The sequence below is a fragment of the Megalops cyprinoides genome, chromosome 10 (assembly GCF_013368585.1).
Source record: "Megalops cyprinoides isolate fMegCyp1 chromosome 10, fMegCyp1.pri, whole genome shotgun sequence".
In the NCBI taxonomy this organism is placed as follows: Eukaryota; Metazoa; Chordata; class Actinopteri; order Elopiformes; family Megalopidae; genus Megalops; species Megalops cyprinoides.
In genome coordinates, this window is record NC_050592.1 from 6,466,535 (window position 1) to 6,481,102 (window position 14,568).

The 14,568-nt window shown below is 38.7% G+C and overlaps 1 protein-coding gene across 1 annotated transcript; it reads left to right on the top strand.

Moving 5' to 3' along the window:
* Positions 1-7,180: 7,180 nt before the first annotated feature.
* Positions 7,181-14,363, top strand: LOC118784074 (urokinase plasminogen activator surface receptor-like). Its single transcript, XM_036538066.1, has 3 exons — positions 7,181-7,237; positions 11,805-11,915; positions 13,602-14,363. Exons 1-3 carry the CDS (start codon positions 7,189-7,191, stop codon positions 13,799-13,801), a joined length of 360 nt encoding a protein of 119 aa, XP_036393959.1. The 5' UTR covers positions 7,181-7,188; the 3' UTR covers positions 13,802-14,363.
* The last annotated feature ends 205 nt before the right edge of the window (positions 14,364-14,568 follow it).

Sequence of the window (14,568 nt, forward strand, 5' to 3'; positions counted from 1 at the left end):
CTATGGTACTGAATAATTGTTAATTGTACCACTACCTAAAAAATCTTGAATAATCAGAAGTTATTTTAAAGAAAGCATGCAAATTTGATGTATGATGCTACCGTATTTGTGTTGTTCCTGTTTTTGCTTTTGATAACTCTAAAATGTCGCAGTTTAATTGACAGTGTAGATACAAACAATTTAAATGGGAAAAATGTAATGTTTTCAGTTTTTATTTACGTCAATGCAACGTGCAGAGTAAAACATCTTACCTTGTGCTGCTCAGAGAGAGAGAACATTTTTAAAACATGGCTGATTGAAAACGGACTGTTGTTAAAAAAAAAAAAAAAAAAAAAACAGCACAAGACAACAATACAGTAACTTCTGACTGAATGTATTTTAGGCAGACATTTAGACTTGAGTTCCTTTCAAATGTGCACCACTGTCTTTGTAAATCCTTTCACAAAAGAGCAACCCAGTTAGTTAGCAAACTCATCATAAACCTATCGTCTTTTATGTTTGTAACATCCTAATTGTTGTGTCTGGTTTTGGGATTTTTGAATACATGAAGACAGTGTAATATGTATTCACATATCATAATCATAATCGTGGTGCAGATCTGAAAAGCGAATACAAGAAATTGAGGAAATGTATTTAACTTGGCAGGAAAGGTTTGATAAACAACGAGGCTTAGTCAGAGTCAAAGCCTGGGGCCACAGTAGATTCTGTAGCCTAGAATAGGTGATGCATCAGTAAAGCAAGCGAAAAATGAAAAAAATGTGTCTGAAGTATTTTTAGCTGTTAACTGTTAAACACATCCTAATTCTGGCACACAGTAGCTCAGTAAGTCTTACCGCGTTTTCATGTGCCGTCAGTTAGTGAATAATATCCATTTAAAATCTTAGCAGCAATGATGTGGAATGTTTCTGTCTACTATAGATACTACCTTTTTGAATGGATAATTCCCTCAGGAGGAAATTGGTTACACACTGATGAGGGAAGACATGGGTCTGTTGTTATTGCTATTCTGTCTATGTAAATAGGAATCAAAGGTTCAGGTCAATTATAGACTATTCAGAGAGGGTTTTAGACATTTTTTGTTGTCAGGTTCAACTCTTGTGTGAAAAGACTAAAATATAAGTGAAGTTTTTATTTGTCATCTACTATAATCAAAATAGTAGCTGTAGATACCCCCGTTTTGCACCTAAAACAGACAAAATCAATAAATCTGTCCACAGCATCTCAAATATATCAGGCTTAATGACAGCTCTAAGGTTCTAAAGCATATTCTTCAAATACTGTTTGATCTGTGACTATCTGTAACTTTTTAGTCTTATTTCTTCTTCTTGAAAACACAAACATGTAAAGATCAGGTCATAAAAAGTCACACCATTCATATATCATTCAGAGGCACTTTTTGTTTTCCTCTAGTGTTGTACGTTTTGTTTAAGTACTGCTGTATTGTGCCAGCTTAATTATAGACAATTCACAAGTCAGAAGTGTGCAAAACGATGTGGAGCTGAAAGGTGGTAATTGTATAATTTGTACAGCTTACTGATGAGTGACCACAGAGTACATTCACAAATGTGTCTTAGCTTCTTGACTGTGTAATGACATTGAAAGTGAAAGTTTAAAAACTATCAAAAAGATTTGGAGATTTTGCCATGCTGCCCCTTTCCATAACAGCTAATTTTCTTACCAGCATTTTGCTGAGCTAGAACAGTGTGTTGTTTTGACTTTACAGTTTTTAATGACCTTTTTTCGATTGAATTATTCATTCTTTGTGGTCGCCCCAGTTTGAAGGGAAACAAATGTGAATTGAAGATTGTTATTTTAATTGCTGTATTTTTGCCTTTTTCCATGCTGTGTTTCAGATGTTACAATTATGTATTTGTTATTTATCACGCCGATGTCATGCTGTTGCTCTCTTTGGAAGCTGGAAGAGTTCACACTGGAAACCCCAAAAAGGTTTGATGATGTCTAACCTGAGACTGAATTATGACCATTTAACCGTTGTTTGGTGGTACAAAGTACCAAGTTGAACTGTGACCAAAAGAAGTCATTCTTGGCAAGGTTGTTAGAGCAGACACTAAGTCCTTAGAATTGGTTTCTACTACAGGAGTCTTGCTCAAAGCATTATAAATGAGCATAATAGAACCATCTCAAAATCACTCAGTAAGCTGATCTTCTGCTCCATTCGGAATGTGACCAAAGACTTTCTCTGGAAGATATTGGAAAAGTCTGACTAATTTACCTAATTTTGTGGAACAAATGCAAGTGTATTATGTGGACCAGCCATTTGAGAAAATAAACTGACTTATCAAATTAAAGCCGTAATAAAATGACAATGCCCCATGAAGTACTGAATTCTGTTTTATTGTGACCCTGTCTTTTGTATTTCCTGTGAGAATTTGAGACAGTACCTGCCCAAGCATCAGGCTGTCAGGGTGTAGCTTGGTTTTAGACTCCACTTACTTGGGCCTTGTTCCCTTGCTCCTTGACCACAGTATAATACCACACAAGCTAGTCTACATGGCCAAACCCTATGAACTGCTGTGGATAAACACAATGCTGTTGTACATAATGCAGTGAAAAGAATAATTCAACGGAGTGTCTGTAATGGTTTTAAGTCTGGGTATGAATTTTGTTGAGAACAAAGGGAAAATGTAAATGTTTTGGTCCATGTTATAGAGTGTAGTCAACGTCTGGCACAAAAAAAGTGGAAACAGCCACTGCGTCATGAAATGGACCCTATCTAATCATGTTGGTGGAAATACTTTGTAGTGAGCACAAGCTAGTTAAACGTGTTTTTATGATTGCAGAAGTGGTTTTGATAAACACAGATCTGTGACTGGATTGAAAGCTGGAATTTATTTGTTTGCATGGGCAGCTTGAGGGTAAGGTTGGTATAACCAGTTTGACAACAACAAAGTTATGGGTGAGATCCTGTAACTCATAGCAAAGCTATTTGAGAGCTTGTTTTTGCTGTTTTGCATTAAACTGAGCTGGAAGGTCCAGAGTTTGACATCACTTGATGGCCTACAGTAGCTGACTCAATATGGAAGCAGACTTTTGTTTTATAACTGGGCAGCTGCAGGACACTTCCAATGTGGGCTACACTATGACTGAAGCATAATCTCTGTTTCATACCCCTCCATCTGGGTCTGTGTCCTGTGTTTCTAAATACACCTGTTTATCCACAGTAATGGCTGACCTGATCACATACATTTCACCCTGGTCATTTAACCCCCAGTTCCTGGTTATATAATACCCGATTGTCAATTATACAAAACTGACTTGCTTAGACAAAAAAGAACAGAAACTATCATATATAGAACTGCACATGTAATTGTGTCATTGGTACATCTTATAAGTGAATAACCATAGAGGCTGGTGTGTATTCATATTACAACAGAAAGAATAAAACACACACACAAAAAGGGATTGTGTGTCCATATTTCATCTTCCCTTTAAGCAGTATGTGAAGTCTGATAGTAAAGTGCTGTGTTCAGATATACTTCCTATAACTGGACAAGAATATAAGACATCAGTGATTAGGTGTTACTGTACTGTTATTTTGACAGACAGTGCCAGCCCAAGCATCATGCTGTCAGGGTAAGATTTGGATTTAGGTTGCCCTTGTCCGAGCCTTGGTTCCATTTGACCACAATGCACCACCAAACAAGACAGTCTACAGGACTGTGAATTTGTTACGAACTCCTGAAGCTACTGAATAACAAACTGATCATTTGAGTCAGTTGTGTTGGAGCAGGGAGAGATCTAAAACATGCAGGACAAGTGGCCCTCCAGGAGAGGTTTGGACACCCCTGATCTACAGATAAGCACACTTCTACATAAAACTTTTTCATTTGATACCTTCGATCACCGTATCCTCCTCGCCCACCTCGAAAACCTGGTTGGCATAAGTGGACGTAAGTGGTTTAGGTCCTATCTATCAGAACGATATCAGTTTGTCTCCATTAACAATGAATCTTCTGCTCGTTCCAGAGTAACATATGGCATACCACAAGGATCTGTGCTTGGGCCTCTGCTCTTCTCGTTATACATGTTGCCTCTCGGTGATATCATCTGTAAACATGACATTAGCTTCCACTGTTACGCGGATGACACTCAGTTATACATATCAGTCAAACCTGATGTCCCTCTGAATATCTCAAACATTGAGGCCTGCCTAACAGATGTAAAGAATTGAATGGCCCAAAAGTTTCTACTCCTTAACTCAGAAAAAACCGAAATATTGGTCGGTGGCGACCAGGAGCAAATTCACTCACTTTACACTGGACCTTGATGGTGTCTCCCTCTCCTCGAGTGCAGCTATCAAAGACCTTGTCATCGTTATTGATCCTGAGCTCACTTTTGAAACTCACATAACTAAAACTTCTAGGACAGCCTTATTCCATTTGAGAAATATTGCCAATATCAGGAAAATTGTATCAATTAATCATGCTGAAAAGTTAATCCATGCCTTTGTAACATCCAGATTAGACTATTGTAATGCCCTCTTGTCAGGATGTGCAAATGTCTCACTAAAACCCCTTCAGCTGGTACAAAATGCAGCTGCTCGAATCTTAACTAAAACTAAACTTTTTGAGCACATTACCCCAATTCTAGCTTCTCTCCATTAGTTAAATACTGGATCGAGTTTAAAATACTCTTACTTACATTTAAGGCTTTAAATGGGCCCTCCCTATCTTAAGGACCTTCTTCTTCCATACCTTCCACAAAGAGCCCTTCATTCCCAAAATGCCGGGCTTCTCATCATTCCAAGAGTGGGCAAAACTACTATAGGCAGTAGAGCCTTTTCCTATCGAGCCCCTCTCCTGTGAAACAGCTTACCTACCGAGGTTCGGGGAGCAGACTCTCTCTCCACCTTTAAGTCTAGACTAACAACATATCTATACAGTAAATCATTTAGCTGAGGGACATGGCCTGGTGCTGGCGTGGATCATAGAGTCCATAATCTCCATAATCACTGCTATTCATTTTTGGAACTGTTACGGCCCGGGCTAGGGTCAGACCGTGACAGGGAAAAAAGGGGACCACAGTCGCGAACACTGGGAAAAGTGTAACAGAATTTATTACACTAACATTTAAAGACAAAAAAAAAACATATAACATAAATAAAGTGGGTAACAGGGAACACAAACTCAGGAGTCGACAAGCCAAAATAACAAACAAAACACACTCTAACTAACGAGATAGAACTAACTGACCTAACAAAATAAATCTCAAAACAAAAGATACAGTAAAATTTCCCTTTCTCCCTTCCTAACGAAACCAACGTCAAAAAAATAGATGGAAAAGACAATGGCATCGACTCCCTACTTCCCACACCCAACCACAGTGTCACGAAGACCAAAAGCAATACTCACAAATACACATGGACGAGAAGCTAAGCATACGCACAACGATGTACAATTAACAATCACAAAATGCATAAACGACAAGTGGTCTCTTCCCTTGTGCTAACTGTGAGATGAGGCTGGTCTCATATCACACTGAATAACACAGAGAATAATAAAGTGAATAAGTCCCCTGCTCCCGTCTCTACACGCCTTAAAATAAAGAAATTGAGCGCTGGTAATTGGAAAAGTTGCTCTCCACATCCTCCTAAAAGCAAAGGTGGACAGCTTCTCATGATATATGTTAAGCAGTATGGCGAGAAAAGCTTGTATGTATTCGATTTTACCCCGGCATAAACAATGGTGCATTTTAGTTCCATATCACGAAATACGCGTCACAGCAATGATGTGATTTTACTACTGAATTAAAAGCCACACTAAAAACATTCCGTTGTTTTTTACGGAAAAAACTGGTAGCTGTGGTTGCCAGAATAATTCTGTAAAAATACAGTAAAAATGTAAACAACTTTACAGAACAACCTGTAAATTTTACAGTTTAAAACTGTTGTAATTTACAAAAAATACATTTTAAATCAGTAAATCCAACAGCCATTTTCTGCTGAATTAGCATGAACACGCTGCTATTAAACTAATTCTTTCAGTAAGATTTACATGCAGTTGTTGTTTATTGTGCATTGAATCCCATTCATTTTCACTGAAAAATACCAAACAAACAACATTTTTTAACTGTAAAAGCCTCATTATAAAACTGTCATTTAATGGGGTTCCATTGCGTGGAAGAAGGAGGCACACATTGAACTTCTGCTTTTTAGGCACTCTTTTCTGTCTATGGTAAATAGACTGCATTTATATATCGCTTTTTTTACTCATTTGAGTACTCAAAGCGCTTTACAGTTAAATGCCTCACGTCCATCTACCAGTGGCAAAGGCTGCCATGCAAGGTACCAACTGGCCATTGGGAACAGTTGGGGGTTCAGTGTCTTGCTCAAGGATACTTAGACATGTTGCCAGGAGGAAGGAGATTCAAACCAAGGATCTTCCAATCCCCAATCAACTGCTTTACTTCCTGAGCTACTGTCGCCCCAGTCAGCACATAGGCAAACATTTATTTTTCAATTAACAAAAAGAAAAGGGGTAAAGAAGTCAACAAACAGTAACACAAACCACTTAACGGTGGCACCCTACCAAACCCAAACAAACATGGACAATGAAAGCGAAGGACTTAACTAAGATAACCAATATAAACAAACACATAACTAAGCAGTTATTCAACAACAAAACTGTAAATGGCACAAGCTAGGCATTATGGGTAATGCTCTGTGGGTAACATTATTCTAACACTGTCATGTTGTAATTTTAACTGTAATGTGTTGCTTTTTGTATTACAGTTTTAATGTTTAAACTACAGTAATCTGTAAATTCTACAAAGAAATATGATTCTTTTAACATATTCTTACTTTAAAATTAATAGTTGTGTTATAGTATTTTACTATAGTATACTGTAAATTAAACACTTCTTCATTGTTTTTCTATTTACACTTTTTGATGTCATGATTTTACAGCACTTCACTGTTAATTTCACGGACATTTTTTTTTTATAGTGACGCATATTCGAATATGGAAACGTTGGTTTGGAAAATATGCAACTTCCAGTCATTGGCCAACTGCCTTTTTTACGAGAACTCGAATATTTCAGAGTTTCGATTTTCCAGGCTGTTAAATATTTATTAAACAAACACTTCTGTGTGCCACGCCCCGCCACATCAATGTCAGTATAAACGTGGTCGCGGAATCGCTTAATATGCTCTTCACCGAAAAGAACAAGATGGAACTGCTCATCTCACTCCTCTTTGTGTGCGCGCTGATCTCCAAAGGTACCGTTAACTTCTCGAATGAGGATATGCAACAGAAATGTTGACGGAAATTCATATATCGGCATTTTAAAAGTTGAAATGTTATATTTATATATAACTTTAAAGTTGACTTATGCTTGAAGCACTGCCACTAGGCTATATCACTTACAGGAAATTGAGACGACAGGTGTTGCAACCTACTATCTGTTTGTTTGTACTGGTGGAGCTTCATTTTTATAACGAATAATCCAATTCAGAGGGTTATTTCTTCGGAAAAAAACGCTAACTGCACTGGCAAAAATACGGTTTATATACTGTTTTGTCCATATTCGGCTATAAAAGGACGCGGATTGCGGATTTCAACATAAACCAGAAAAATTTTTTGTCTCACTTCGCTCACGTCTCCGTATTGTACCCTTTCTATCTGCTTCACCTGAGGCACCACATAATTTCGTGCTCTTCTAAAGGAACATTCCGCTATTTTCCATGAACGTCAGATACATTTAACGATTTAACGATTAAACTCTGGTCTCGTGTAACAGTTATGTATATGATTTTGAATGCTGCATTTTAGGAAAAAAACTGACGCCAAAGGACAAAACCCCTCCTTTATCAATCTGCGTCTATTTCACTGGATATTTATTGACCCTCCAAACTGTTTTACTGAGAAAGGAATGGTCGATTATTTAAAGGTTGTCATAACACTTCAAATTAGATAAGTAATTGGTAGGCGGGACTGAAAATAAATAAATAAATGCAAACGAAAATGCTGAAAGTGAAAAGGCAAACAAAAAGGTCTTAACTTTTAATACTACTAATTTGCATTCGTTCATTCTTGAGTTTTCTTGTAGACTATGCTGCCAGTAACTGCCCTCTGCACAGAAATGGGCATGGGAGCTGGAAATAGGGGCAGCGGAAACATTACCTTTACATCTATCATTACTTTCAACCTGTTCCCCTTATCCTCCTTGATTAACAATAAAACAAATAATTCACAGAATAATTGACGCCAATTGTAAATAGAGTAAATGATTATGCTCGCGAAACAGCGCAGATTGTCTGTAGTTTGTGTGCTTGCGAAAGCTACAACGTGAAATTGTTCAATTAACAAGGATAGCATTTATCGATGTAAATTGCGTTAAATGCTCATGACACATCACGGCTTTTGTGAGGTCTGTGTTCTAAACGTTATTGTTCATTGCACTCAACCTAACCTGAAAGTTTATTCTCAGTCATTTAAATCGACTTATCTAAATTTAGCTCCGTTTTGTAATTTGAATTTTTTTAACACAAAAAAGCTATAATTTGAAACATTTAAGAGAAAGCTTTGGGATTACTTGCCACTTAATTATTCAAACTGCCATCCTTGTTATTTTGAGCATTTAAAGTAATTTAAATCGATAAATGCCGTCCTTGTTAATTATACAATCTCACGTTGTCTATTTACAGTTGGTGTCAATTATTCTGTGAATTATTTGTTTTATTGTTAATCAAGGAGGATAAAGGGGAACCGGTTGAAAGTAATGATAGATTTAAAGGTCATGTTTCCGCTGCCCCTGTTTCCAGCTCACCCGCCGCCACTGGAAACGGGTGTGAGCATGACAAGGCTTTCCTCAGGGCAGCAGTTAGGGGACCAAGGTGGTGATAAGAGCGCTGTAATTACTCATAGATTGTTTTTTCTGTATGCTTTGCAAATATCTAATACAAGTAAAGACACATTTTTGGCGTAGTGTAACTGCTGGGTTTTGGAAAATACCTGTAAAATATCCAATATTTTTATACTTAAGACATCAGTTATTAGTTAATTTTAAGAGTCGTCAGTTTAAGTAGTCATTTCGCCGATGCTAATCCGGAGCGACCTACAAAAGTGGATACAAAACTGTTACGATAATAGGAGCCAATAGGCCTACATACCACATTCTTTTAAATACCTTCCTTGGGGCAAGAGATAGGGTAATGACATATCAAATGTATTGGAGGATATATAGCCTAATATCCGACTGTGCAGGTCCCCAACAACGTTCCAGGCTACTGAATTCAGGAGTAGACGCATACCTTTATGAACAGTAGATGAACAATTCATTAAAAACTTAAAGGAACTGCATTCGATTGCCTAACAGGAATAACTGAAAAGATAAAAGAAAAATACGAAATCATACAAATAATATTCCACAATCAGACAGATGGCGCACAAAAACATAACGCCGCATTCCACTTTCCTGCTTCCCAAAACCCGTCACATATTTGCCAGAGACAATACAGTGTGTTTGTGACTCCGTCCTAGCATTAAAATATTAAAATAATCACGTCCGCGTCTATCGCGCGTCGGCCGTTGGTCGGGCGCTGCGACGGATTATTTCCGTTAACTTTGCCGTTCGCATTTACTGCTGCAGTCACTGGCGCCAACAAACATCCTCACCGTGCGAGCAACCTCTTCCGTAAGGAGGTGCCTATACAAAACACACACAAGTAAGATAAATGATATGGCCTGCACACCCTGGTGTAAACAAAAGCTGTTAAAAATATTTTCCACTTTGCACTAGTCTGGTTTGCGACGCTCGTGAATGCGGCACCCCTCTCCACACTGGTGAGACATCCTTAACCCTCTAATGCAGCGCAACTTCCAACGTTGCTTACAACTATAGAAGACCACAGACCAGACCGGTTACAGGTATAATGCGAACGTTCAGAATGTTAGGCTAGATGAAACAAAATAGGCTAAAGTTTTAAGAGACGAGTTTTCAGCCTGCGACGGGAGACGGTCGGTCAGTTATTCTAACATCTGAGGGAAGCTCATTCCAACACGAGGGAAGCCAGGGTAGTGAAGAGGTGTGAGAGGATCGACCCTTTCGGAAGAGGATGACCCGGCGTGACAAAGAATTTAACACTTTATTTGACAGTCTCCTGAATGCAACTGTATATCTGTATTTTTTTTATCTTCAACTATCTTTTTAGCATACCCGCTCCAGTGTTATCAGTGCATACCCACTGGTGTAGGATCATGCACGCAGACTCAAGAAACATGTCCAATTTCCAAAACCAGCTGTGGCAGTAGGACTATGACTACCTATATCGGTAAGACAAAATGATATTAGTTCTAATGTAGCTATGATTACACTACACTAAGTATCTTTTGCCAGGTTCCTGCAAATATTAGAAGTGATGAGGTGAAAAGGTGAGTGTGAGGACAGATATTTTACAGTAAATATATATTCACAATCATTTGTACTTGATGTCCAGTTCTGGGCAGATACCAGAGTCACCAGGAGTCTAACCAAATTTGCCAGCTTGGCAAGATTTTGTTTCCATTAGAATATTTGCAAAATTGGTTAGTAATGGTATTTTGTAATAATCTCACACATTTGGCAGTATAGGAATGGTCTGAGGACCAAAAGAAAATAGAAATTCCACAGGAAGCTAAATTATTGGGGAATTTTATTATGTTTTATTTTATTTAATAAATTGCTTAACTTGCCCAATAAATCTTTTTACAATCATTTATCTGTTGCATACATACAGTATATTATACATATATACATGTAAATACATATATTATTGTTATAATGTGAAAAAATAGCAGGTAAAATTGAATTCTGATTTGGAGATGTTCTTATCCAGATTGACTTACATAACTTACATTATTTTGGTAGCAGCAGTGTGGTGTGGTGGTAAGGAGCTGGGCTGGTAACTGAAAGGTTGCTGGGTCGATTCCCTGCTGGGGGCAGTGTTGTTGTACACTTGGGCAAGGTACTTAACCTACAGTTTCCTCACTGCCTATCTAGCTATCTATGTTTGATCAAAGCCATCATCACAGCTGAGTTCCCCGGTTTCTATGTGCCAGTACTTTTTAAAGTGCATTTAAAAGGACAGCAAGTAAGTTTAATTGAAGAGCTTTAGAACATGGCCTTTGGGAGGATTTTGCAAAATACTTCATTTTATCAGAGTGCTATAACTTAAGACAGACATTACAATACATTACATTGTTGGCATTTAGGAGACAGAAACAGTGTATGTACTTTTAAAGCTATTAGAGAATTTAGTGTCTGAATTTGTTGTATGAAGGAAACAAATTATTTTTGTCACAGTTTTGTGATGTGTACTGTTGATGTATTTACTATTTGTCCATCTGTCTGTTTGGCTAAAGGAGGTTTCAAGCTGGATGAAGTAAATATAAAGTCATGTGCAGCTCCTGCTGAGTGTATCAGTGGCTCAGTTAACTTTGGAGTTTCAAGGACAATTGTGAACACCAGATGTTGTGATGGCAACCTGTGCAATACTCAGAATGCCCCAGGTAAATATTCCATACACCGCATATTCAGCTACAAATGTTTTTCAATAATTGTTTGCCAGCCCATTTTTATTTTTGTGAAAGATTCATTAAATAGCTGAATTTGGGCAATTGGCAAGCCCACTGGATATGAATGTGTGCCGTTATGCTTAGCACTTTTCATATAATTTTATCACATGCTTGCCTAATGTCCCCATAAGTATGGATAGCTGTATGCCTCTTTTCCAAGTTGTGAATTCTCTCCACTATAATAAACATCCACATTTTACACATACATGTTGTTGCTGCTCTCTGCTGTAGCATTACCTGATGGATCTCCAAATGGGAAGCAGTGCTTTACCTGTCAAGGAACTGACTGCACACATACTTTGAAATGTGTGGGATCAGAAGATCGCTGCGTTAAGGCTTCAAGTGAGTTCATTCGACCACATCGAACCAAGTTTGATCCCCTGGAAATGAATGTGGTCGCATGTGATACACCTCTCTTATGTGTGTGTGTGTGTGTGTGTGTGTGTGTGTGTATATATATATATATATATACAGGGCTCCAGACTGCGACCATTTGGAGACAGTGCGACTAAATTTTATTTAATTTAACAAGGCGCACCGGTGTGACTTGCAAATACGCCCAGGGCTCCAGACTGCGAACATTTTTGAGAGTGTGCGAGTTAAAATTTCAAGTGGTCGCATGCATGATGATCGTTAGGCTGTTTTGATGCCCCTCCAGCACGGGTACTGCGTTAGCCATTGTGGTTGAAAGTAGTACTTTCTTCACTGGCTCAGTCTTTCTCTCCCTCCCTGCACTCTCCCTGCCTGTACACGCGCACTGATGATGAGACGCGCGAAACAATCCATTTAGCTGTTACCGTGTTCCAAAGATGAAACTTTTGGAATACAACAAAAGAATGATTATTTTAACCGTTTTTCACGTAACTTATTTTATGCTATGTAGCGCGTATTACGTTACATGGTTCGTCTACTGGCCTCACTAAGCTACTTAGCTAGCCAGCAAGCTAAACACGAGACTAAAGGATGAACAGCTTGATCCTCAGTTCCTTTCTTTCCTTTATTCACTTATTGTAAAACTGCAAAACACAAATAAATCTTTTTTTTCAGCTTTACATGCTTTGTCTGAGTATAACTTATTACAGAATATGCATCTCGCTTACACAGGCTACACTGTATTGCTATCTGAACCAAATCGGACGACAACAGAAATTGTATAACTATGAGACTTTGACATGTTTCTTAAATGCAACGACGATATAAACTAAAACAAGTTGTACTCACGGGCATTGCCCTCGTAGGGAATGAAGTGACCATTAATTGTCTTCTCTTCAAAGCAAACGAGACTGAGAAGGCGAGTGAACGATAGTTCTCCTTCTCACATGTGAACAGGAAAAAACTTACAGTGCGTATTCTTTGTTTCATTAACAATAGCGGCCAGTAGATGGGGGTCTGATACCGTGAATGACGAGAATACTGTAAAGAGTCAGGAAACTTGTAACAAAGGATGACAACATGAACATCATTGCATTCATGGTGTAAGACCCTGACAGTTCGTTATGTTTTCATTAGCGTTATTAAGCTTCTCGTAGTTTTCACCGCCGCATTTGTTATATTTTTTAATGTTAAACCACTGTTTCTTCAAAGCTAGAATTTTTCCAATCCCGCGTTCAACTTGCACCGGTTTCAGCATACGCTCTAAACGGCTAATCACACCGGTATGACCGTGCGCGTGAAAAACTAGGCAAAACTAGGGTGTGCAAATTAAGACAACTATTCATCAGCATGCAAGGTCATTGATTAATACCATGCTGTACCAAAAAAAAAAAAAAAGGGTGCGACCAAATCATGTGCTGGTGCGACCAACTGAAAAAGCTGGTACCACCAGTGCTACCAGTGGAAAAGTTAGTCTGGAGCCCTGATATATTAATATTCTATGCATAGGCATGGTGTACATAACAATAATTGTATGATAAGGATGATAAGGTAAATTCTAACTGCAGGACCTAAATTTGATCTGTTGTTGTAGCTGTGTGGAAACTCAAGGTTTTCTCTCAAATCAACCTCTTTTTTTTGTTGTTGTGGTCACAGTGATAGTTCATGGGCAGACACTGACAGTGAAGGGATGCGCATCCCAAACCGTGTGTGCCGGGTGCCTTAATGCTCAACTAGGAAACACTGTAGTGGACATGAGCTGCTGCGAAGGAGACCTGTGCAACAACGCCCGGCGCATCGGGCAGAGTGTCTTGCTCCTGCTGGTGTCTGTGGCCTCCATCATCCTCTTCCACTGAAAAGTGCTTCTGCCCCCTTGCAGCAATCCAGCAGCACACTCTCCTCCTCAGCTATTCTCGCTGACCCCGCTGACCGCACCGTCCTCTCTGACCCAACGCGCTGACCGCACCGTCCTCTCCAACCCAACTCTCTGGCCCCACTCCCCTTTGTAACCTACTCTCATCTGACACCCCTCTTCCACCCCACATCTCAGCTGTCCACTCCGACCTCATTCACCACTCTAACCCCATTCTTCCCGCCAATCCTGCGTGTCTGTCTCCTATGTGTGTATAAGCAGGCTGTCATTTTCAAACTCAGGACCACATCCTCCTACTCACCATGTGCTACATTTGCGCTCTCCAGAGAAGGGGACCGTTAACTGCAATTTCAGAAAATAATTCAAAGAATTTTTATTTTTTCCAAGAGGTTAATTTGTGAAACTATAATTTGTAAAGTATATTATTATTTAACATTTTTGCAGAATGACCTCTTTAGACAGAAACTTTTCATGTGAATTTAGCTGTTTTTTGAAACAGATTCATGATGGTTTGGTTCCTTCATCAGTCCAGGCATATGATTAAATCTGTTCAGACAGGTTACCTGAACAACACAGCAGACAATCATGAAATACTTTCTCACTAAGCATTCACAGAATTTGGCATAAAATTTCTCTTTCATTGGAAAAGTTTAATAAAAATCTTGGAAAATATCTGTGGGGCCAATTTCAATTATAAAGATGGGTGCATGAAAAGAGGTGTAAATGCAAAAAAAAGTCCCACAGAACAGA